The following is a 26,486-nucleotide window of genomic DNA, read 5'->3' as shown; positions in this document are numbered from 1 at the left end:
ACTTAGTCAATCAGAGCATGGGGACCCTGTACACTTACTGAGCTGTTACGTGACAGTTATTTTCAGAAACTGTCTCCTATACAGATCCCCGTGTCCTATACTGCCCTCCACATGCACACACTCCCTACAAACCACATGATCACACCAAAGCTGGCGGCCCCAAATACTTATTTTATCCAGCTGACAGAATGTAAAAAACTAAACTTAACTGAATTATGTCTCAAAATTGTTTCTTCGCTAGACGTTCCAGGAGAGTCAGACTAGGGTTTTTCCTGTGAACTCAGTAATAGCCATACCTTGGAATAATGAACACATGTGTCCTTCCACCTTGGCATTTCTTTAGGCCAGGATATGGTTATTGCCACATGGACAGGAAATGGCCTCAAATTATCATCTGAAAATCACCCATTATTTGGGAGCACTTAGGCAGTAACAGCACAGGAAATCCAGGCAGTTACATGTACGCCCACACCTTGAATACTGCGGTACAGTTCTGGTTGCCTCATTTCAAAATAGATATATTAGAATTGGAAAAGGTACAGAAAAGGACCACAAAAGTGTTTAGGGGGATGGAACCGCTTCCATGTGAGGAGAGATTAAAAAGACTGGACTGTTCATCTTGGAAAAGAGAAGACTAAGGGGGGATATGATAGAGGTCTATAAAATCATGACTGGTGTGGAGAAAGTGAATAGGGAAGTGTTATTTACCCCTCCATATAACACAAGAACCAGGAGGTCACCCAATGAAATTAATAGGCAGCTGGTTTAAAATAAACAAAAGGAAGTACTTCTTCACACAATGCAGTCAATCTGTGGAACTCTTTGCCCAGGGATGCTGTGAAGGCCAAAAGTATAACAAGGTTCAAAAAAGAACTAGGTAAGTTCATGGAGGATAGGTCCATCAATGGCTATTAGCCAAGATGGTCAGGGATGCAACCCCATGCTCTGGCTGTCCTTAAGCCTCTGACTGCCAGATGGTGAGACTGGATGACAGGGGATGGATCACTTGATAGTTGCCCTGTTCTGTTTATTCCCTTTGAAACACCTGGCATTGGCCATTGTCGGAAGACAGGATACTGGGCTACATGGACCAATAATGCAGGATAAAATGAAGATGAGGAAAATAATTTTCCTCTTCCAGTCTAGGGCAAAGCCTCTCTGGCAAGGAAGCAGGTGGGGGAGGGAACATGGCTCCCTAGCTCTCCCATTTGAGTGCCAATAGGGGTGATTCACAGCAGCCACAGATGGGTTTCCTTTATAACAATAGTCTCCTTTTCAAATAGCTGGGAAGCCTGGTGAACTATTGTTGGCTGCACGGTCAGGACAAAAATGTAATTAGTGAGAATGACTCAGGTGTGATTAAAACATCCTATGTTCCAGAAGTAAATGCAAAGGGAAGGCAGATGTCACATAAGCTGGAGTCTAGGCTGAAGAGAACTTTACTGGATTCCATCCAGACTTTCACATCACATGCCTTAGCCCTCAGCTCCACCACTCTATGGTCTATAGCTGAAGCTGTCTGTTGCCACAGTACATGAAAAATAAATTCATCCTGCCCTCTGCTCTCCTGTTTTAATGTGTTACCTCATTCTTCTCCAGACTGCACTCCTCCATCATTTTGTCTCCTTGCTCCTGGAAAGTGATGATGATGAGAGCCACAAAGATGTTGACAAAGAAGAAAGGGAAGACCACAAAATACACCACGTAAAAAATGGACATCTCCATGCGGTTACTGCGGCTGGGCCCCCGGTCCTCCTCAGTCACATCCACTGAATGCTGCAGCACCCTGGATGTACACGGAAAAAGAAAGGCACAAAGGGTCTCACAGATGCCAATGGCTGGTCCATTCTGGATGCCTCTCCACAGTGTACTTGACTAGGAGAACATCATGTACCCAATGGTACCACCTTTAATATTCATCTCCATCTGTCCCCACTGTGCAAACTGGTTATGGTGATAAAGCAAACCTTCTACCTCACCTGCTCAGTCATGGACACATTCTGACAATTCTGGTTACCTGTTTCATGACAAGATATTCCCCTCTCCTACATTACAAGAGTCCCAGAGCTCTTCCCATTGTCTACCCTGGCTGGTGGGCTTTGCCAGAGTTAAACATACATCCCTCATAAAAAAGGGGTATCCCAGAGCACTCCCTTGTTCACACACATGGAAGGAGATTGTCCGAGTTCAGCCAACACGGTGAGTGGACTAGCCCACAGAGTTCCCCTTTGACTTATGCTGGGAGATTGACTGGTCTCAAATTCCCCTCAGGCCTACTCAGGGTAGTGGACTATCCCAGCATTCGCCTCCCAAGAAGAGAGCTGGTTCCGCCAGGCTCCTATACCCATTAACTGGTGAGAGTTCTCACATACTGATATAATTTCTTGACCTATCTCCTTCCCCCCAACTCTTCTCTCAGTGCCTTCTACCCCTTTCCCAACTGGAGAAACCCAGTTACTATCCCTACCATTTAAACAGCTCTTCAAAAGGGGAATGTGAAGTTTCTTCATGAATCCTGTGCCCACGGACACCTGCAAGCAGACAGGACCAAGCACAATACTCACTGTGGCCACCCCTCTCCAGTGGAGACAGTGAAGAGCGTAAGCAAAGCCCAAATGATGTTGTCGTAGTGAAATTCATGGCGCTTCCACTCACGACACTTCACCTCCATCTTGTTTTTCTCATGGTCCACGTAGTTGCCTCTGTAAGGTTAGGGGGGAATATCAGGACCTCTTTATACTGCCAGGACTGAAGAAGATTTAATTTTGCGGGGCAGCAGGGACACTCTTCTCCCCTTGTAAGGATGGAGAAGTCTTGATGGGGAGAGAAAATTAAGGAAATTGGAGGTGGGGAGAAACAAGATGAACAGGTTGAAGGAGACAGAGAGAAGGGGAGAGAAAAAGCAATCAAAAAGAGAAGGAAAGAAGAAACCAGACTGGGAGAAGAGTGGGGTGAAAGAGTCAGGGAAAGATTGAAAGAAAAATGAAAGAGAGAAGGAAAAAGGGAGAGCTGGTAGGTTGAGCTTGTAACAGAGAATGTGGCAGAAGGAGAGTTCAGAGCTCATGTGATTCTTCAGGCAGCTGCACCTCCAGATTCTTAGCCCATCACAGGAGTTAATGTGAACATTTTGAACAGGGCAGCAATTCAGAATCAGTTTTTTCCCCATGGAATTTTTAATTGAAAAATGTGCTAGAAAGCAGCAGTGATAGTGCAGGAGCTGCCCTTGGAGCGAAGGAAGCACAGCTCTGGCTTGAGGAGACCAGTCTGTCTTTAAGTGAGATGGGAAGCTCACTGTTCATTTAAAGACAGGCCTTCCATTACTGATCCCACAGTGGCCTTCCCCCCGGAATGGCAGGGACCATGCTCTGAAACGCAGCAACATTTCACTTAAAGGATGAGAAAGGAATTCAGCCCTCACCGAGTCCAGACATCTGTACTAGTCCTTTAAACAATGCTTTGTGGCTTTGATTCCCTGGGAAATGAGGAGTGGCTCCAACCCATGACCAAGGACTTACTTCACACCCCAAGCATCTGAGGGGGTGAAAGACCAGAGTTTTCACTACTAGTCCTTCATGTATCTACTTCTCTCCACACCACGGGCAGGAGTGGATGTTTTCACACGGGAAGCAGACTGGATCATGCATGCTGCACAGTGTACCTACATGCAATCCTTCTCTGTGTCCTTAGAGCTGTCCGTACAGTAGAAAAATTTGCCCTTGAAGAGCTGGACAGCGATGACTGCGAAGATGAACATGAAGAGCTTGTAGACGATAAGTATGTTGAAGACATTCTTCAGGGAAGTCACTACACAGTCAAAGACAGCCTGCAGGAGAATGCAAACCCAATGGCATGATTCACCACGGAGAACCTATGTATTTTGTCAGAGGGTGGGACCAAAGCTACCTAAAAAGGACATTTGAGGAGATGTGACTCATTCCTGGTAGGAAAAGGTTGCCAGAAGCAGACACTGTCCCAGGCAGAATAGGCTATTTTATAAATGACCAGAACATCCCAAAATCACTTATGGGAAAGCATTGCCCCAATGGGCACAAAGGATATTTATACCATAAAAAGGTTCTTCACAACCATGTCTCAGGGCAGGATACAAGGCACCACAGTACAATTAGCAGTACTTAAGAACAGTTAGTGAACACTTATTTATTTAGCCTCACCTCCAACAAGAAGACAGACTGGATATCTCTAATTACAATTGAGAGACACTGTCCTGTATGGCAGGTAGGCCTGAGGAATAAAGAACTGCAGGCAGAGATCCATAACCTTACTTGCACTAGATGTTTACTCTTTCAGCATGATCATTCTTACCAGGGATTTCAGATAAAAGAACGCTGCTGTTTTGTAAAATATGCTTTTCGGAAATAACCTCGAGAAGGCTTACTCTCAACAGAGTACACTTTTTAAATAAGTCATTAATGTAAAAGCATTCAGCTGCTTTCAGTATACTATCAGCCTTGGGTTTTTTAAAACTCAAGTTTCCATGTATGTGTCCTGTGACCAACCCAGGGTGTGAAAACTCCAGTGCAGTTGGGCTTGTCTTTTTGTTCTCTGTTTGTGCAGCACCTAGCACAGCAGGGTCCTAGTCCATGACTGTACTAGACACTACGGTCATACAAAGTAGTAATAATTGCCAGAGCAAATGAACCCTTTGGACCTCTGCCGGCCTACCTGTGCTGGCAAATCAGATAGGTAGACCTCTGTGCTATCACTTGCAGCAGGTGAAGGCTGACTTTAAAAATCGGGCTCTGTGAGTTCACTCTTGCAAGGGAGTATTTTGTTTTATTTTGTCTCCGCTTCATGCAGTCTCCATTGTAGTATTCTGGACTCTATTCTGGATTCCGCCACACTAATTAAATCAGAACTGGAGGGGGTGTGAGAGATACTTCAGCCAGCCTCGTGGAAGCATCAGAACGACCAGCAATGCTGAAAAAGGAACAATTCTCAGTGCAAAAGGAGCCCAAGCGGCCTTGGTGGGATCTAAAGACAGACCTTTAAATCAAGAGCTGAGTTTTTCCAAAGTTGGTTGGTGGAGGGATCCAGGTCTGGAGGTTCGATCAGCCTACCAGTGTCAGCATCCAGGATCTGGGGGTTCGTGTTGAGGCTATTTTTCATTGCAGTGGCAGGTTAAATGATTCCTGTATATTGTGGGTGCTGAAACAAGGTTCTCCAGTCCCACATCAAACGGGCATTTAAGAATCCACACCTGCTTTACATGACTGAGTATCCATATATGAAACTTAAGCCGTCTATTATTAGTAAGGTGCCACAACTGAAGACTGAGTTTGTAGGAGACCTGTAAATCAACCTGTACGGTTTGTTGATTTCTTTGAGGTTTGGGAATGAAAGGCAATTGATATAAAGTGCAAGCACTACTCTATCTATTTCTAACCGGGAATTGGTCCTCATTCTGTCGGCTGGAATTCAAATACAATGAGAGAGGAAAGAGGAAGGATCTCTCTTCTACATTGGGGGACACTCTCTGATTATTACCTCACCAAGATTCTGTCTGAACCTGGCGATAAACAGAACCGAGGACAGAGAATTTTAAGCATTACCTTGAGTTTGGGCAATCGCTTGATGGTCTTCAGAGGCCTCAAGACCCGAAGCACACGCAGAGACTTAATGGTTTTGATATCCCGGCCTTTGTTGGTCCTACAGAGTTGGAAGGAGGCACACACACCCAAAAACAAAACAAAGAGAGGTAATAAACTTCCAGAGTTTGGGAGGAACTCACTGGAGATATTTAACAGCTTTCACTACTTCCCAAAACAGGGACGCATGAGAAATCTAGGGCCACAGGCAGCCTAGGTGAGAGCAGGTGTCAATCTATTAGCATCTGTGGGGCTGTACCTGCCTCCAGAAGCAATGAGTGTTCAAAACACATACTGAAAGTGTTTGCTAATGAAAAATTAGGACTCTCTGGATCAGAGGAAGGCAAGCAGACCACTAAGCTCAACATCAGCTTTAGTGCATTCCCTCTTCAATGAGGATCAACTTCAGTAGCAAATCTTGTTATTGTGAGAAAGACTGAGGTAACAAGGTTAAAGCAGGTGATCCAACACTTTCGCTGTGCTGGGCCATCTGTTTCAAAGGCACCACGCCACGCAGTATTCCTGTGGTGTCATAAACTCATGCTGCCTGGCAGGTCTGAGTTTGTTTTCCTAATGCAAACGCTTTCTCCGCTCTGTGCTATTTGCAAACGTGAAGAACAAAATGCCACCAATGTTGCAATTTTAAAAAAATTGCTTCTGCTGTAAGAAAATTACATCTCTATAACAACAATAATGTACAAAATAGAAGAATGCAAATTTCCTTTGTTGGCAAAGTGCTCTATCTACTGGTATCTAGCATAGATTTTTCTATTGCTCTCATCTCTAGTATCAGCCTTCTCTGTCTCACAAGAAAATCCTAGAAAAGCTTAGGCCATGTCCTCAGTTGTTTCATGGCTGAAAAACCTGGGCACACTCCCATTAACTAGCCTACTATTAGCTGTGGCTTGCTGGGCTGAGGAATGCTTTCCCTAATCAGTCTGACAGGTAATCTATAGCATAACTTATTACTATGGTTATAAGGAAAAAACAGATTTTTGTGAAGGGAAATGCTGTTAAAACCCTGATTTAAACTGCGATTTAAAAAAAAAACAAAACCCCAAACCCCAAAACCAAGGCAGGTAGCTACCACTATTGTGATCTGAGAACAATCAGAATCTTATTTTGTGTTGGTAAAATATACAAGGCTTTCAGTACATTGTGCATCCATCTGCTGTACTTGAAAACCTCTAGAAGGAGACTTATGACAGAGGGTACTTCTAATTGCACGGCTCCTTTTGTAAGGGTTAATACAATAGAAAGCACAATAACAGACCCAACCATAAACAGATGCAAAGAAAACCACTAATTAATACTCTTCAATAACAGTACACCACCACAAATACCCCATTTAACGCAACTGCACAAACATTGGGATTAACCCACTTCATGCTCTGGCACCACCGTTACTCTGTGGGAGATGTTTCAACACATTGAGGCCACTCCCGGAAGTATTTATCAGACTCTCCTGGCCTATGGCGCTGCTTGTGCAATTTTCACCTCCGATTTTTTATAAAGCTTTTGGGAGACAGACAATTTTTTATTTGGAAGGCAAACTTGCAGCCCATTTTCTCAACCCAGCAGCGTGAGGGTCCCCCGGTGAGATGTTCTCCTCATGAGGAATAGGCTGTGAAAGGGATTGGGGGGGAACATCTAGCTGTCAGTGGCTGACATATTACACTCGGACTGTGTGAGCTTTTTCTCATGAAACCAAGAGCTCGTGAGGGGTTTCAACAAAGCTTGGGGAGTTTAGGGTTAGGCCCAAAATGTGAAATCAGGAAGATTTTGCCTTGTCTCAGGTTTCTTTTGGCTTGGCAGGTCCTGGATCACCATCTCCAAACAGGCTTCCTCCTGATCTTTTGGTATCTGCTGGGGGGAGGAGTGCGGAAACCTTGGTGGCCCTTGGGAGCTTTTCAGGGGCAACGGTCAGATCCTACCCTGATCCTCCTTCTTCAGGAAGGTGGAGCAATGGCAAGACAAGCCAGCTCTTGCCAAATGCTCAGTAAGACAAGCATTTCACAGTGGGACCAGAAAATGGTGCTCAGACCCTATTGCTGTGCACCACCCTTTTCTTTATTCTGGGACTGAAACGCCAATAGCCGAGTGCACCCTGGAGGTCTCAGCCCCAGACCAAGGTAAAGGGCAGTGTGAAGCAGCATAAAGTGGGACTGGAGGATCATTTCTCATTCCTATTGCTGCAGGATGGAAAAGGATAGGGCAAAGCACCTATTTCCTGAATTTACCTGCTAAGGATTTGCAAGGAGTGAGAAAGGAAAAGTGTTTGACTTGTTCCTTTCTCTGAAGCAGAATGGGGAGGGGGACAGGTCATATAGCCATCCCTGAAAAGTCAGTGGGAGAAGAAGAGCTAGCTAGCCACAAGATTTCCACAGAAGATGGCAAAGTGTAGGTGGAAAGCCCAGGTCTGTTGGGGCTTGTGATCCTTGCCTGAGATGCGGGAGAATTAAGGGATGTCAGGGATCTTCTCCCTCTGTCCCTGCTGAGACCAAGGAAAGGGGCTGCCGGAGAGGGATTTACAATGCCTGGTGAAAAGCATGTAGAACTCTCCATAGTTTTAACCTGGGCATTGGTAAGACTCAGCAATTTCAGCTTAATTTCATGCAGCATTGTCTCATGTGTCTAAAACACAAGGGGTGCACATACAGACAGTGGCCCTTTAAAACGGCCAGCGGAACTAAAACCATTATGTGTTACACTGCTCTAACATGAACACCGATGACTGAACAGTGCTATTTCTTCAGTGAGAACATGGGAGTCTCTTCCACAAGACACTCTATTACCACACGGTTCCCAGACAATACTTCTAGGAAAGTTACAGGCTGGCTCACAAGCATTTTGACTAGTGGCCCCTGGGAACAATGTTATCAACCACTTTTCCCAAAGGAAAGGAACTCAAATGTTTTTGGAAACGATCTTCAGGTTTCTTTTCATTCTGGGGTCCAAAATTAAACATACAGGACATGATTCTGGAGCTATGCTGGTCTATGCCACCCAGTTGAAGGTGATAATTCACTCCGCCTTCTACCACTTGAACATGGAACAGTCCAAACAGCAGAATGCAAGGTTCTGAAAGCTCGGCCAACTGATCCCTCTGATTGGGGTAGCATCTGCTACTGCTTTATGAAAAAAGAAGGATAGGGCATATAACCATGGCTTCCTAATGTACCACGGACATGGTACTCTTCATCAATCTCCACTGTGTGTTTATTTCCAACACACACACACACACACACACAGTTCTGTGTGTTCTTCTATCTATCTTGGAATACAAACCCCTCTCTCTCTCCTTGTGAGGATCTCCCATATACACCTGGTGATGTTCTATCTGAGGCCCAGTTCATTGAGCCTTGATAGTCACAGCTGGAAAGATTGAGTACGGGGCACAGAACTTGCATCCTTTACAATGTTCTGATGTGTGCACCCACACAATTTTGATTTCCCCACCCCACTCCACGTCTTTCCGTCTTTACTTCCTTAGCGTGAAGTGCTGATGACTTTGCAAGGTGGAAAGGACAAATGTAGGCAGGAAGTCATATGGGATAAGAAAACTTCAGTTACACAGACAGACAAATCAGCTTCCCCAGAAGTCCATTTTCCCTGGCTTGTAACCCCAAAGAGAATCAAACAGTATAATTACCCCAATGTATTCCTGTGGGTGATCCAGTCAGGCAGCAGCAAAACAAAAACGAACAATAGGTGGGGAGAAAACAGAGAAGATAAGAAAATCCAAGAGAGAAAGAGAGCCAAGGATGACAGGGAACGAGATCTGCATTAGAGTGGAATCACAAGCCCGTCTCACAGCCTTGGCATTCTGATATTCTACACATTTCAGCACTACAAGGACATGTTTTGCTTGCCGCCCCCTCTCCCCCACCCCCTCACCCAAACTCAACCCAACCTGAATTTAAAAAGCAATCTGTATATCCACGGTACCATTAAGAAGATTTCCTTTACCAGGAACCACAATTCCAGACATTAACCTCTTCTCCATGGGAAATCAGGAAGGACTAACCTGGAGCTACCCCCCTCTCTTAATCCTGATGAACATACTCTAAATTTGGATGAGAAGAGGAAGTTGATTTGTAGCTGAGGTGTGGTCACTATTACAAGAGAAGCCAGAGGAGCGTGGTATTCTGGATGACACAATGGGCACAAGCCCTACCCGTGTCCTATCTGAACAAAATAGACAGAACATGAAATGAATGTGGTAGTCATCCCAGTCTGGTCCCTGAAGGACATGTATATGGAGCATTATATACTTTGGAGACTATATATATAAAATAACTAAGCTAAAGGTTTGACTGTGGGGATTCACTGGAGCTGTGGTCTCTCTGGAACTGCTGTTGTGCCAGGCTTCTCCCCTGTTGGTTAGAAAATTGGTCTTTGATATGAGCAGAATGTTGCTGAGAATGTAGCTGGTTATCGTGTTATCTCTAAACCAGGGGCAGACAAACTTTTTGGCCTCAGGGCCACATTGAGTTTCCAAAATTGTAAGGAGGGCCAGTTAGGGGAGGCTGTGTGGCCCCCTATCCACCCTGTTCCCTGCTTCTTGTCCCCTGACAGCCCCCCCGGGACCCCTGCCCCATCCACCCCTCGTTCCCTGTCCTCTGATGGCTCCTCTGGGACTCCTGCCCCATCCACCCCGCCACACTCCACTTCCCCTCACCGGCCCCGGACTCCTCCCTGCCCCTGACTGTTCGCTACCGCCCCATCTAACCCCTCCTCTCATTCCTGACTGTTTCCCCGGGATCCCTGCCCTATCCAACCACCCCTTCTCTCTGTCCCCTGACTGCCCCCGGAACTCCTGCCCCATCCACCACTCCCCCTGCTCCCTGTCACCTGACCGCCCCCAGATCCCCTGCCCCTGACTGCCCCCCGCTGCCCCATCCAACCCCCTCTCTCCTTCCTGACTGCCCCCCGGGACCCCTGCCCCCATTCAACCCCTCTGTTCCCCGCCCTCTGACCGCCCCAACCCCTATCCACCCTGACCACCACCCCAAACTCCTCTGCCCTCTATCCAACCCCCCCTGCTCCCTGCCCCCTTACTGTGCTGCCTGGAGCACCGGTGGCTGGCGGCGCTACAGCTGTGCCGCCCGGCTGGAGCCAGCCACGCACCGCACAGCACAGAGCACCGGGTCAGGCCACGGCTCTGCAGCTGCGCTGCCCCAGGAGCTCGTACACCCGCCACCCAGAGCATTGCGCCGCCGGCACAGTGAGCTGAGGCTGCGGGGGAGGGGGAAGAGCAGGGGAGAGGCCGGGGCTAGCCTCTCAGGCCAGGAGCTTAAGGGCCGGGCAGGAGGGTCCCGCGGGCCACATCCGTAGTTTGCCCACCTCTGCTCTAAATGGACCAGGATTTGCTGGAGACCGTTTAGCCGACTGACCATTAGATTTGCAGTGGAATAAAATTAGGTGAAATCCAGGTTAACCAAACGGCAGTTTGTATGAAGATTCCCACCTCTGCGTTTCCTCTACATTGGCACTACTACCAGGAAGCATATGCTGGGAGCTTTGTCTCTGAGCACTAGCTCTGGCTTGGATTTAGATTCAGACAGGTGTCCTTTAGGTTCACCTGAACTCTGTAGGCACTGAAGGTTTTGTTAGTTTCTAATTACAGGTTTTATCTCTGTAACAGTGGTTTTCAGGGCCTTGTGACCCTGACCCATCACCTACACACATGGTCTATTATGAATCAGCTTTTCTATGAGACTTACCACCACCCTCAATCACCATAGTAACGAAGCTCTTCACATCCCTCCCTCACGGGGGTGTTGGTTAAGTATCAGTCTCCCTATTTCACGGATGGGGAACTGAGGCACAGAAAAAGTGATTTGCCCCACGTCACACAGAAAGTCTGTGGCAGAGCCAGGAACTGAACCCAGGTCTCAAGTCACAGTCTTGTGCCTTAACCATCCTTTCTATGGGAATTTCCAATGGTTTATGCCTTACTGCTCCTCTCCTGCCCTGGCTTGGGAAGGAGGCTCACTCTGACATTAGCAAATGGTTGCACAGGCAGAGTTTCATGCAGTGAGTTTCATGAGGAGACTTCTCAGGACTATGGCTCATCCCCAACCATCAAAACAAATCGGACTGGGAGACCCACAATTTGGCTTTAAAATGCTGCTTCATGTTAGTAAATAAACTTTCATTGATAAATTTGTTGATTAGCAGCAGATGATGGGAGTTTCTTCCCGTATGAGTGAGGCCTCCTGGTAGGCCTGGAATGCTGATAGAAACCTGTCCACAGCTTGCTTTGGTGTCTACCCTCTGATGCCACAGCAGATAGGGCAGGTAGGCTCTGTTTTATCCTGCAAGCTGACAAGAACTGGAGATGCTACTCCAGACTGTCACCTCGGGGTTAGTGCGCTGTAATACTTTGTGGCCTCATAGAAAAATGCTGCACAGACTCCCGCATGCCCAAAAAAACTGCCCAGAGGTTTCTGGAATTTCCGCGCACACTCAGCACTCTTGGCGTGCCACTCCTCTGAGGGAGCGCTGCTCGCTGCTAGCCCTGCCGAGGGCACATGAAAATTCCAGAAACCTCTGGGGAGTTTTTTTGGGAGTGCAGGAGTCTGTGCACCATTCTTCTGTGAGGCCACAAAGTATTACAGCACTCTGACCCAGAGGTGACAGCCTGGAGTAGCGTCTCCAGTTCTTGTCAAAGAGCAAATTGACTGTGCCTTGGTGATTCATCCAAGGGCTCCCCATATTTATTTGAGCCAAGTCCCTGCTAGATATCTGCTGAGGCCAGTCTGAGCACGACTGTGAAGTAGGAGAAAGTCTGATGAAGCAACACACTTTTTAAAATCACTCTGCCCTGGATATTTAGAAGCAGTTCCCAGCCATTGTCCAAAATCCTAAGCTAATGGAATAGTTTAAAGATAAAGTTAGATGTGGTCTGTTAACTATTATATTCCCAGTGATGGAAAAACAGAGCCTTTATTTTGACTTGTCTAAACATGGGCTTAGTATAAACTGGGTTTGTTTGCATAAATAGGGCTCTATATTATTAGTATTATCAGGGTGCAGGTGAGGTATGAGAGAAGATGAAGAGCATATCAACAGGTGCTGCAGGTTAGGATTAAGATATATTAGCAGTTCTATGTGGAGATTTGCTCTGTAACTATTTACACTTGGCCTCGCTTTGACTAGGGCTTTAATCCAACCTAAAAAAACACACAACTTGCACCATTAATGTTATTCTGACATTGTTTCTAGAGACAGTACTGAAAGTTCTTCCATGCTGGGTGTTAGGATAGTGCTGTTTGCTCATAACTCCAAGAGAACTCAGACCTGCTACTACCAAGGGATGGAAAGACTTGCTTCTATCCCAGCTGTTCAGGGCCAAATTAATGAGAGGACTGACAGGACCATGGTTCGAGCTCCCCACTCTCAAGAAGTATGGGGGCTCAATCTTTTATAATATTGTAGAAATGGCTATCGCCACCTTTGGTGAACATGTAAAGCTGCAAATGAGTGCTGCTAGTTTACATAATACCTATTAAGAGCATGAGGGGAGACAATACCTAGCAGTGTATTTAGTTATTATTAATTTATTATTATTATTATTATTTATTAAACAGAGACCTTTGCAGGTATGTTGGGAAGTTTATGTAGGCTACATTTAGTTAGACACATTAGCTCTCCAGGCAGAGTTTGAGTAAGAGGCATTGAGATGGCTGCTCTCTGTGATGGCATACCAGAGTTTTAGGTGACATGGTGAAGTAGCAGGTGATCTATGGATTTGTGGCTTTACAGATCTGGGTTTGTCTGGATTAGTTTTTAATAACAACCGGGCTGTGGCTATTTCTTTGGAAACCTCACAAGAACTACACAAGGATTGCATGGCTATTTTGTGTCAAGTGTGCGCCATCAAACAATAGACTGAATGCTGTGTATCTAGAGAAGCCATTCTTCTGACATCTGGCCTTGTGCCCATTGGATTGCATCAGATACACTTTACTGATTCCACAACCATAGGGGAGCATCCCAGGGCAAACTTCCCTGAATGAAGAGAAGGTGTCAAAGCTTGTACAAATTTACAGAACATTCAAATACTCCATGAGTGTTCTAGCGTTTTTTCCCATGAGAAATGCTGAAGGTGATGACATACCTTTGTAAGGATATTCTATACATGCCAACCTCCTCTCCCCGCCTCCCGCCCACCTGGATTCAGTGTTCCATCTCTCACTCACTAAGCTCAAGTCTCCCGATTTCAGGACTCTACCACATTGCGACTGATAACAAAGATAACAGACTGACATCACCCGCAGACTTAGTGTTATGGGTCGCCACAAATATACAGCAAGGCCGTAAGACAGCCCCTCCTTCACAAATAGCATGGCAGTAACCCAGCTAGATGTGCAAATACCCAGAAAGTCCAAGGCTGTGTGCCTTTGTTTTGCTCCCACAAAAAGCAAAGGTGGACGAGGGAGAGGGGTGCATGGCCCCTGTGTGAAAACCAAATTCCACACAAAGAAGATCATCCAGGGAAAAGAAAAGTGAATTCAAGAGCAACCTGGAAGGCACTTCCCCTTGAAACCACAATGGAGCAAGGCAGGCAGCTATGGACATTTATAGTTGGTGAACATTCTGCATCTCCACAGGAACAGAGGATGGCAGCAGAAGGTGCCAATGCCTGGCAGTGCCCAGTGCCAGAGAAAAAGCTCCACCCACCAGGCTGAGGAGGGGACAGGCAATCCAAAGGAGAGACAGGTGTTCTTATAAATGCTTTATAATGTAAAAGCCGATTGGAAATCACAAAGGAGCAGCCGTCATTATGCTGAGGCAATTCTTCTCTTCTTTCCCTACCCAAGGTTATGAGCATCAGATCATTCTTCAAAAACAGGAGACAACTGCCCCAGGAAAAATTTGCAGGTTTACATTATAAAGTGCTCTTGTACATGGTGTAAGCAGCTACTGATCTATATATCTAGCACTACTACGTAGGGCAACATATATGTTTGTTGCAAACATACATGAAGGCATGTGGGCCTTCTCTGTGTTGGAATTTTGAGTGTCTAAACCAATGGATAGAATGCTTTCCATTGAGAATTCAGCTGCTCCCCAATGCCAAAAGATAGATTCCCCTTCTTAGAGATGGCCATAGTTGTAAAGGAGCCAGTTGCCAGTCACTGAGGAAGCCAGGTGGGTCTGCAAAACACTGGGGACAGAACCTGGGCAATGTCTGGGTTGGTGGGAGGGAGAGAATGTGCTGGTGACAGTGTCAGGCTGACAGCTCTGCAGACTGAAGTTCTGTTTAGCCACAGAACAGGCACAGCCCACGTGGTGACAATGCAAGCTCCCCCACATTGCCCTGCTGATGGGCCCCAAACTGACCAAGAAGGACCACCAATGTGGGTGAGAGCAGCATAGTCACCACGTGCCATTCAATCAATCTTTATCTTTCTGTTGAGGCTGAAAACCCGGGGGTCGGTTAGTGCTAATTGTGGCGGTGGTTTTCATGATGCAGACACTTGTCCATTGGGAAATGGCCTGAGAAGCCACCAACAGCCAGCAGATGGTAAGAACTTTCAGTAACTATTAGCCTGGATCTGAATGGCAACCAAGACATGGAAGGCTCCATTACCCTACTACCTATCCCTCGAGCTGCGTAGCCTGTCCTTAATTGCTGGTATCCCCAGTACAAGCAGCTATCCTGTGCGGAGCCACAGCCAGAATAGTAGCTCAAATGAGTATGAGTTCAATCTCCACAAGAGAGAGAACCTGGACAGGAGGCAGGAAGACCTGTATTTTCTACCCACCTGATAGAGCCACTATACAGCTCCTGTGGTATGGCTGACTCTAAATCACCTGAAGACTATACAAGGAGTCAGAGTCATATCCCCACCTAGCAGAGCACCTGCTCAGTCACCTGGCAGCCTGGCTCAATCCCCAAGATATGGCACCAGGGAGGTCCCAGAGGGCTGACCTCATTCCCCCCCTTCACTTTCTGGTTGGGTCCACAGGTGCATGAGCTAACCTGGTCAGATGCAGAGCCAGCTGAATTCTCCAGGGCTCTTGGCAAAGAGAGAGCCATGACTGAAAGGACCAGAGAGTGTGAGAGAGAGAGCAAGAGCAAGTGCATGAGCCAGTGAGAGAGAGGGAGCGAGAATGAGCAGGTGTATGTGCCGAGGGAGCGGGAAAAGTGACACGCAGAAAGGGGAGTGATGGATTATGGCCCATAATCCATCAAGTGACCTCAGGCCTCAGGATCCCTGAGGCCCCCTGCACAGTACCTGAGCTGTGGACAAACAGAGGGCTTCGCTCTCCACGACTGTCAGTCCCTCCCCTTCCACCAGCACTAAAGCCACGAGCGCACGTTTCAAAGGCACAAAGAAAGAACAACAACATGACAAACTCACAGCATGCTGGCACACAGGACCCTGCTCTCCGCTCCTTCCCTTCTCAGGAGGTACCTGAGCACTGAGCAGACACTGCTCAGCAGGATCATTGGCCCTCGAGACGTCCTTCTCTGAAATTCTTCTTCTACTGTGCCCATCACCATGGGCTCAGAGCCCCTAGATACCCACCCCCATCCTTCCCATGGAAGTACAGCCCAGCCCCTCACTGAGATGACACCGCATGTCCTCACTCAATGGGAGAGAGGGGGCTGGGCAAATCGGTAGAAATTAATTCCAACCCCCAAATATCTCCCTTGGAAACAGAAGGAAAAAAGCCAGATCCTCATTGACTGGGGCGAGGCCCTGATGAGGTCAGCCTGAGGAGCAGGTATGCTCCTGTTCTCTGTCCCCGTCCCAACGCACAGAATAAGCAGGGCAGTGCCATCCTGGTATTGTAGTGCCATCGCCTTGGTAACAGTCTAGGTTGCAACCACTTGGCTTCTGTGTGTTCAGGAAGGTCAGCATGTCCGGTTCTTCCCCCACCCACACTGTGTGCTAAGTGCAAAGCATCTCTCCTGCTCCGAATGGCTTTTAAATGGCAAGCCAGTCCTCACGCCATACCCCTGTGAGACTGAGAAACTGCATGCCACAAGCCTGCACCTGAAAACGGAGAATGCCGATCGAGGCGAAGCTAAGGACCTGCAGAACTTCCTGCCCCTTGGAACCGGCCTGTCCCTGCTGGCTAATGCACTGCTCCCAGCATGTCCCTGATAATGCAGCTGGTGGTACAGAGGACAAAGGGGCTAAAACAGCCAGTTGTGCTGCTATCTTTAATGAGGAGCACAAACCTGTAGCATATCCTGAGGGAAATGCCCTCCCCTCCACCAGGAGGAGTGTGATGGGAACTGGCCAGCAGATGTTATCACTGCATGGGACTAAGTGTTCGTTTGCCAGTACCAGCTCTGCCTCACACCGTACTTGTGTCACCTCTGTCCACCTTAGGTATAATTAGCAGATGCCTAACTCCATCTCTGCGAGCCCTGCTCTCCTTCCTTCTTCCCCCCTCTGCCTCCTCCTTTCTTCCACATCCGAGGCTGATGTCCCTGGCTGACGTCCCCACCAACGCTGACAGGGAGAAGCCAGCAGCTGCGTTGCTGGGCGGTCGGGCCAGGCTCGTAAGATTCTGTCTCTGCAGTGTGACTGTGGATTGCCAAGGGAATGGGAGGTATTCAGAAAGTGAAGGAGACCGAAGGAGGAATGGATTCACAAGAAAAACGCAGCTGGCTCTTGCTGCCATTCTAAGCTCGCCCCGCCAAGAGCGACTCGACACACCTCCCTGGGAAGGCAGCATAAAATGGGAGACAGCCACTTACGCCAAGGCGAAAGCCACCAGTGCCCCGACTACCACGATGAAATCCAGGATATTCCAGAGATCTCGGAAGTAAGAGCCATCCTGCAGGATCAAGCCCTGGTCTATCATCTGCAGGGAAGGGATGAAAACACAGGCAGTAAATACTTCACTTAGCACCATCAAGTAAAAACCACCCCACAAGTGGCCGGATTTGCAGGGTTGCTGAGCACCCCACTGGTCCCATTGACTTCAGGGAGCATCATGGTTGACCAGCCCTTGGACTCTGCTGAGCTGAAGCTGCAGGGGGCTGCACCAGGGACACCTGCTCCTGGGCCATCTTGTACCTACATAAGCGGCCTGGTCATCAGAAGTGCAGAACACTCAACTCCCACTGATGTCAATGGGAGCTCAGCACCTCTGAACATCAGGCTTATTCAGTTGCCTAAATATGGATTAAGTAGGTTGACCAGGTAGCAAGTGTGAAAAACCAGGATGGGGGTGGGGGGTAATAAGCGCCTATATAAGAAAAAGCCCCGAATATCAGGACTGTCCCTATAAAATTGGGACATCTGGTCACCTTCGGATTAAGGGGCCTAACTCTAGGCACCCAAGTGTAGAAATCCTGGCCCTAAGTCCTTAGAGGAGCACCACACAGACTCAGCCCTATGGAATTCAAGAGGTGGCCAGTAATAACAACACAACAACAAGCAGTGCCTATATAGCACATTTCATCAGTAGGTCTCAAAGCGCTTCACAAAGGAGGTCAGGAACATTATCCCCATTTTACAGATGGGGAAACTGAGGCAGACGGAGGGAGGTGACTTGCCTAACATCACCGAGCAGGCTAGTGGCCTAGCTACGAATAGAACCCAAGACTCCTGTACCCCAGTCCAGTGCTCTACCCACTGCGTCTCACTGCCTCTGTCTTGTTGGGATGCAATCGGGTCAGGATGTGGAGGAGGTTCCACAAAGGGGGTTTTTTTAATCCAAATTTAAGACAGAACTAACCCCAAGCTGTGATTTCGCATTCTGTTCGCAGTAATGCTCAGACAATTTCTACTCACAACGAGGAAGTCACTGTAAATTGAGACTGTGCCAACAGCTCCCCTTCTCCTCCCCACTCTGCCTGACCTTGCCAGGCTCACTCGGCGCTAAGGGAGAGACGGTTCAGGGCTAAGCTCCGCTGCCTGGAGTCCCCTCACCTCCAACAGCACGGCACAGCCGGCAGTTCCGCACGCCAGGCAGTGACAGGGCGAGGCATAGGAACGGATCTGGGCGGCTCCAGGGATTAAAGTGACAGCTACCCTCATTTACTTTCTTCTGACCAAATATGTTGGGCAGAATTTTGCACAGGTAGAGCAGCAGCCCGCGGGACAGCCCTGACAGCCTCTCTGCTAGCCAGTAGGTGGCAGCACTAAGGAAACAGCTGTAATTTAAGGGGACCCTGTTGGGAAAGCAATGCACGCCCGTCCTCCCGCTCCCCTCTTCAGCACACCTACACAAGCCTTTGGGAGCTCCTCCGAGTGATTCTCTTACCTTTATAATCATCTCAAAGGTGAAGACACCCGTGAAAACGTAGTCAAAATACCTCAGGACCTGCGAAGACAGAGCAGAGGCAGTGGGTGTTTGTGAGGAACATCCCCTCAGGCTGCACGCCCTGGGCTCACTCGTGCACCCTTCTAGGGACGCACATTAACTCCTCCACCACTGAAAATCAAAAGAAGGGCCTACATTCTTGTCCTGGAGCCAAGCTAGGAAAGAGCCCATTACCCAGGAGCACGGCACAGCCAGAAACGTAATCCAGGTATCCCATGAAAACTTCCTGGCCATTCATCAAGCCGCTACCTATGCTATAAAATCTTGGGTGCCTTTCTGTCTCAGCCAGGAGAAGATGGAGGCCTCTCTGCAGAGACTTGTGGCTGGGATGCCCAGTTCCCACCCCTGCAGGTAAAGCCCTCTGTTCCACTAGCATTGTCGCCTCCCCCCAGCTCATGTGCCCCGCCAGAGCTAACCCATCGCAGCCACTGGGTCTAGAAATCATTCAGTGCTGGGGGTAGCTAAGGAGGATTTCCAGTGGCCTGGGCAGTAGCAAACGCTGCTTTGATTTTTAACTCAGACCAGTGCAACAGGAATGCAAACCCTCCGTGTCCCTGCAGCGCAGTGAGAAATAACTGGGGGCATGCTCATCCTTCCCCTCCCCCACTTCCATTCCTTTCTGGCCCTGCTCTGCTCCCCCACTTCACTCTGCCTCCCATTAACCTTCCCTCGCTGCCCACTCCAGGGCTCCCTGCTGCTCCTGACACAGCACTGACTTCAGATTCCTTCCTCCTCTTCTGCAAACCCTCCCTTCTCCTGTTAAAGGGGCAGCGCCCCACCACTCTGCTAGCTGGGGGTGAAATTCACTGCTGTGCAGGATCAGCACCAGGTGTGCATCCTCTTATGTCCCCCCAAAGACGTCTTAGATCCTGCACCGCCTTTGGGCTGACACTCTGCAAAGGGATGAATTTCTGCCTGCATGAACATCAGTAGAAAGGGGACGATTTGACTACTGTGACATGGTATCCTCGGGGCAGTGACTGACTGGCTCACCTGAGCTGAGATTCACTAATGCCAGCTTCCTGACTCACTTTTCCTGTGCAGTCTGTGTCACCAACAACAGAGACAAGTAAGGATTTGCCATCCCAGCTTGCTAAATTCCAACTCTGGTTCTGCCCCATGGAGCACGAATGGCTGGTTTCAGGTAGGCACTCCTAGAAGGGCCCCTCCGTTCTAGGCGTGAGGCCATTCTACGTGGCTTACAAAGTAACCAAGGCTGGTCTGTGCTTTCATCCCCTGCTCAGTCTGGTTGGTCTGTCAATGCACCCAGGCTGCTTAAGTGCAGGTGAGATCAGATCAACAGCTTGTCCTCCAGGAACTGACAGACGTAACGCACCCATTACATTGCCACAAAATACCGGCTACAATAACACCAGAACAAACTGTGATTTCTCATTCAACAACCGAGCCCCCGATTCAATTTTCCTTGGACAAATCAACACAAAACCTTTTTCCTAGCCTCCCTCCTGCTGGATGACGTGATGTGATAAGATGAGACCCACGTCACAGCAACGGTCGTCTCTGTCCTGCTCCCTCTCTTTCTTGTGAGCCCTATCAAACCACCGGCCTCTGTTCACGCTGTTCCTGTGACCATCTCGCGGCATAGCCCCTCACTCAGTCTCCTTTCCTTTAACCTTGACATCCCCCAGCCCAACTCAGGCTATGTCTTCACTGTTAAGAAAAAGTGCAGTTTACTGCAGGAAAGTCACATGCACTCGCTATCTCGCTGTACTTCCTACTGGAGGCCAGGCTCTGCAGTTTTACCATGCAATATACTAGGCGAGTCAGTTACAGGCAAAGATATAGTGCAAACCTTACCTTGCTATGTCATGGGGAAAACCACAGGTGCTTTGTTGCCCCCAGGATTTCACAGTGGGATAATGATCACGCATTAGTTCTTGGGCAGCCTCAGTTCACCTATCCATCACATCGGACAAGTACCACCAACCTGCCTCAACCACCCTATTTCCTTCTCTGGCCTGACACCATATCCTCTCCCATCAAACATCCGCCCTTCCTGACCCTTGGTACCCAGTTGTATCTTTCTCTCCCAGCTGACTCTGAGGCCTCCACACATATTCCTAGACTTCAGATCTCCCTCTCTCTAACAGCACGCTAAAGGGTGCCAGGTTTAGAAATGATACGTGAGCATCTGGTTGCTCTGAGGGTTTGTAGTTCTGAACTTGATGCTGAGGCAGGATTGTGGGTGTCATGTGGATGGGCACGTGCAGTAGCAAAGAGGATGCTGGGGAATATATCCCAGCATGCCATCTGCTACCACTCTGCAAAGGAGCAAGACAAGTTAGCAAGTACAAATGCTCTTCCTCCTCTCCCCACTTTGTTCTGAGCACAGCTGATGGATTGGGCAGGAGGGGGCAGGGAGATCAGTAAGAAAGCGTGCAATCACTTTATTCCTATCTGAGTTAGTCAGGACAGGGTCCTCTGCTGCCAGGGCAATGCTGCTCGCGGCAATCACCAGGAGGATGCACATCTCGAAGTAGCGCAGGTTCACGATGTAATGGCAGGCCCGCCGCACTCTGCAGGAGAAACAGTTCAGAGCAATCAATAGCTGTGCGTCTACATTACCCAGGTCTTAGACAAGGTTACACACAAAAAAATGCATTGAACGGTCATTGGTTCGGTTGCACTCAGAATTAGGAAATGCCAGATTTGTGGTTGCCTGTGCAACCTTAATTTGGCCCCCTGTGCATTGAATCAGGCAGGGATCTTCTGTGGAAAAAACAGTCAATGAAAATGTAATTAAAGATCACAATGCGCACGTTGGGGGGACGAATGGAATGGAGCCAGGCATTGTAGGAGCTGGGCAGCTGGAGTCACAAGGAGTCCATGCACCGGCAGGAGCTGAGCTCTACCCCTGTATGGCTTCAGGGGTAGCAAGCATCAGGCTGCTCATGCATCTCCCAGTCCTGTTGTGTTGCTGAAGCCAGCTGGCCATCTGAGGTTGCTGCGGTAGCTGAGCAGGTGGGTGAGGGAGCCTGGGCCAGTATTGCTCCTGCCCCCCTGGAGCTGAGGAAGCAGCAGCAAATACAGAAAGTTGGTGGGGTGCAAGTAGGGGGCCGCAATGCTGGCTCAGGCTTCCCCAGCTCCTCCAGAGACCCAACTGGCTAATGGTAAAAACCTACAAGGCCCTGACCCATCAGATCCTTCCCTTCTCCAGGGCTCAGTTATTCCGGTACAAAGACCAAAGAATATCTCACGGGTTTGTTGTGCTGAAGATAAACATGGAGCTGTGAGGCACCATCGCTTTGCCCGTCTCTGAACTTTTCTCCTTCTTCCGTTTCTTCTTCTCTTTCTCCTCATCCTCTTTTGTCTCTGCCTCCTTTAAGGGGCTGGCTTCTCCATCCGTCTTGTTGCTAACTGCAAAAGAAATCAGTCCTTTTACTGACCCAGCAGGCTAACAGCTGCATGAGACATTTACCCTGGATGAAAGTACAGGACATTTTCACAGGAGATGGGCTGACCATGTCAACAGCTACAATGAGCTTTGGCTGCAGAGCTAGTGATGGGTTATCCACAAGGAACTGGCAACTGGTTGATGGCTTCCTGCCTGGAATACACTGTCACTCCCAAAATTGACAGGTTTCAGAGTAACAGCCGTGTTAGTCTGTATTCGCAAAAAGAAAAGGAGGACTTGTGGCACCTTAGAGACTAACCAATTTATTTGAGCATGAGCTTTCGTGAGCCACAGCTCACTTCATCGGATGCATACCGTGGAAACTGCAGAAGACATTATATACACACAGAGACCATGAAACAATACCTCCTCCCACCCCACTCTCCTGCTGGTAATAGCTTATCTAAAGTGATAAGCTCCCTTGCAAGAGCACTTTCAAGAGAGTATTGCACACCGAGGCTGCTGTAAAACTTCATGCTCTTCAGTCATTGCTCTGGCTGCTGCCTTGTGAATGCAACAACAAAAAGAACAGGAGTACTTGTGACACCTTAGAGACTAACAAATTTATCTGAGCATAAGCTTCCGTGAGCTACATCGGATGCATCCTTTTCTTTCTGAGGATACAGACTAACACAGCTGCTACTCTGAAACCAACAAAAAGAATGATGCACACTACTCAACCGCCTAAGAATATCATTTCTCCACAGCGAGAGGGACTGTGAACGGCAAGATTGCTGTTTTACATTCCCACATCCAAGTTCTGCTGTTAGCGAGAGACAGATGAAAAGGAAAGGACAGACACAGACTGTCATGCAGAGACAGAGACAAGGGCTCTAATGAGGCACTTTTTTGTGGTGATGTTTAATTAATAACACAATTTAAAATCTCTCACCTTGAAGGTGAGGGGAAATGTTCCTCTCATTTTTAGGGTTTGATTGACAGGCAATCAGAGTGGGATGGGTTCACTGTAGATAAAGTTTAATTTAGTGTTTCACATAGGCCTTGGCAATAGGGAAGGAGACAGAAGGGTGGGAAGGAGACAGGGAATGAGGGAGTAGGGAGAAGGAGACAGGATGGAGGTGAGAAAGGGGGAAGGAGAGAAAAGGGGAAAAGGGAAAAGAGAAGGGGAAAGAAGTCATATGAGTGAAGATGGATGGGAAAGAGGGGAGGGAATGAAAGAGACAGTAGGAAGGAGAAATGGAGAGGGAGAAAAAGACAAGGCACAGCCTGAGAGAAAGTGGGCAACTAACAACCACTGTAGAGCAAGCCACGACTGTGAGATGCATCTGCAAAGTGCAGGAGTCAAGACCAGAACCAGGGGCTGAGTTGCACATTTGAGCACAGCACACGCCCAAAGGGGAGATGCTTCTGTTTTGCCTGAGGTCTGGAGGGTTTGTCCTGAGCAATATGCAACAGGCTGTTCCACCCTCCTGGCACAGGCCTGGCCTTTTTTCTAGCACAGCTCTTGCGGGGGGAGTTTCCCTGTGGGCTCAAAGCACGGCTGAGAGACTCCTCCTGCATTTCTGTGGTTAGTGGAAAGAAGGCCTTGCCCCGCTGGGGATCAGCCTCGGTTACAACCTCCAGTGTAGCTGTACTAATGCAAACCGCTCGTGTAGAAAGGAAAAATCATGTTTCACTCCACTGCTGCTTTTCTTCATCTGCTTAGTTGTTACAGCAGTGCCTGAGGCCAGGGGTGGGCAAACTTTTTGGACTAAACGCCACATCTGGGAATAGAAATTGTATGGCGGGCCATGAATACTCACAAAATTGGGGTTGGGGTGTGGAAGGGGAGTGAGGGCTCTGGTTGGGGGTGTGGGATTTGGGGTGGGACCAGAAAGCAGGAGTTGAGGGTATGGGAGGCGGTTCTGGGCTGGGACGTGGGGGAGGGCTCCGGCTAGGGATGTGTGCTCTGGGGTGGGGCTGGGTATGATGTTATTGATGTAAACTGTGACCGTATAGATCATTGTTGCAACCACTGTTATATATTTGCAGCAAATATTGTACAAAGGTTCTCCAGTAAGGTGTCTATGAAAAGGTTATGATTTGCTGGTTATGATTATGCTGTCTGTATGTGTGTATCGTTTTTGTATTTGAAGTTATGAATATTGGCTATATACTTGTATCTCAATATGTTTTGATTCTAAGTAGCCTCAGTGAAGCATCTGGTCAGCTTCTTAAGAAAGGACTATTCTCAGGAAGTGCCCAATCAAGAAACACTTAACTGACAATGGACTTTGGGAGACGCCAATCCACATCTGAGCTTTCCTGGGAACGTTCAAACTAACATGTAAACAATGGCGTTGGCCTGCAAAGAACTGAGTCATGCATGGACATGTGACTTCCATGTGCAGAGAATATAAAAGGCCCTGAAAACCCCTCCATTTTGTCTTCAGTCCTGCTTCTGACCTCTGGAGAAACCTTGTTACAAACTGAAGCTCTGAACAAAGGACTGAATGACTCATCCCAACCGTGGTTGTATTCCAGATACTTGATTTGAACCTGTAGTTTATTCCATCACTGCTACAAGCCTGAACCAAGAACTTTGCCATTACTGTATGTAATTGATTCGATTTAACCAATTCTAGCTCTCATCTATATTTCTTTCTTTTTATGAATGAACCTTTAGATTTTAGATTATAAAGGATTGGCAACAGCATGATTTGTGGGTAAGATCTGATTTGTATATTGACCTGGGTCTGCGGCTTGGTCCTTTGGGATCGGGAGAACCTTTCTTCTTTTATGGGGGTATTGGTTTTCATAACCATTCATCCCCGTAATGAGTGGCACTGGTGGTGATACTGGGAAACTGGTGTCTAAGGGAATTGGTTGTGTGACTTATGGTTAGCCAGTGGGGTGAGACCAAAGTCCTCTCTGTTTGGCTGGTTTGGTGTGCCTTAGAGGTGAAGAACCACCAGCCCGGGGCTGTAACTGCCCTGCTCTAAGCAATTTGTTCTGAATTGATACTCTCAGTTGGGTCCCACCAGAGGCAGCATTGTTACACTGGGGATGAGGAGTTTGGGGTGTAGGAGGGTGCTCTGGCTGGGGGTGTGGGCTCTGGGGTGGGGCTAGGGATGATGGGTTTGGGATGCAGGAGGGTGCTTCAGGCTGGGACCAAGGGGTTCGGAGAGTGGGAGGGGGATCAGGGCTGGGGCAGGGGCTTGGGGTGTGGGGAGGTGAGGGCTCCGGCTGGGGATGTGGGCTCTGAGGTGGGGCTCGGGATGAGGGGTTTCGGGTGCAGGAGGGTGCTCCGAGCTGGGATTGAGTGGTTTGGAGGGCAGGAGGGGGATCAGGGCTGGGGCAGGGGGTTGGAGTGTGGCTGGAGGCTCAGGAGTGCAGGCTCCGGGTGGCACTTACCTCAAGTGGCTCCCGGAAGCAGCAGCACGTCCCTTCTCCAGGTCCTACGCAGAGACATGGCCACGTGGCTCTGCATGCTGCCCCGTCTGCAGGCACCGCCCCTGCAACTCCTGTTGGCCGTGGTTCCTGGCCAATGGGAGATGCGGGGGTGGCACTTGTGGCAGGGGCAGCGTGCAGAGTGGAGCCCCCTGGCTGCCCCTATGCATAGGAGCTGGAGGGGGGCCATTCCATTGCTTCTGGGAGCCGTGTAGAATGGCCCCTGACCCTGTTCCCCAGCTGGAGCGCCGGAGTGGGGCAAGCCCCAGACCCTGCTCCCCAGTGGGAGCTCAAGGGCTGGATTAAAATGACTGGCAGGCCAGATCCAGCCTGCAGGCCGCAGTTTGCCCACCCCTGTGCTAGGCACTGTACAAACACAGAGTGGTAGACAGCCCCACCAGGAAGAGCTAGCAGTTGAACTAGACCAGACCCAGGGTGGGAGAAGGGCTCTAGCACACAAGCAGAGTGAACAATGGAATGGTAAGTTTCAGAGTAGCAGCCGTGTTAGTCTGTATTCTCAAAAAGAAAAGGAGTACTTGTGGCACCTTAGAGACTAACCAATTTATTAGAGCATAAGCTTTCGTGAGCTACAGCTCACTTTATCGGATGCATTCAGTGGAAAATACTGTGGGGAGATTTATATACACAGAGAACATGAAACAATGGGTGTTATCATACACACTGTAAGGAGAGTGATCACTTAAGATGAGCTAATACCAGCATGAGAGCCGGGGGTGTGGGAGGGGGAAGAAAACCTTTTGTAGTGATAATCA

At 48.5% G+C, this 26,486-nt stretch overlaps 1 protein-coding gene across 1 annotated transcript in view; it reads right to left on the bottom strand.

Moving 5' to 3' along the window:
- The window catches only part of CACNA1E (calcium voltage-gated channel subunit alpha1 E), a 420,129-nt gene that overhangs the window by 46,695 nt on the left and 346,948 nt on the right, over positions 1-26,486 (bottom strand). Inside the window, exons 25-33 of the mRNA XM_073356587.2 lie at positions 22,127-22,286; positions 21,316-21,445; positions 18,849-18,908; positions 17,335-17,441; positions 9,259-9,270; positions 5,571-5,667; positions 3,663-3,823; positions 2,565-2,702; positions 1,585-1,786 (exon numbers count right to left, since the gene is read on the bottom strand). Coding sequence (XP_073212688.1) covers positions 1,585-1,786; positions 2,565-2,702; positions 3,663-3,823; positions 5,571-5,667; positions 9,259-9,270; positions 17,335-17,441; positions 18,849-18,908; positions 21,316-21,445; positions 22,127-22,286 — 1,067 coding nt within the window. The remainder of the gene's footprint in view (positions 1-1,584; positions 1,787-2,564; positions 2,703-3,662; positions 3,824-5,570; positions 5,668-9,258; positions 9,271-17,334; positions 17,442-18,848; positions 18,909-21,315; positions 21,446-22,126; positions 22,287-26,486) is intronic.

Source organism: Lepidochelys kempii, chromosome 8 (assembly GCF_965140285.1).
Source record: "Lepidochelys kempii isolate rLepKem1 chromosome 8, rLepKem1.hap1, whole genome shotgun sequence".
Taxonomy (NCBI): Eukaryota; Metazoa; Chordata; order Testudines; family Cheloniidae; genus Lepidochelys; species Lepidochelys kempii.
Note: the sequence above shows the minus strand (reverse complement) of the source record. Positions and strands in the feature narration are given on the sequence as shown.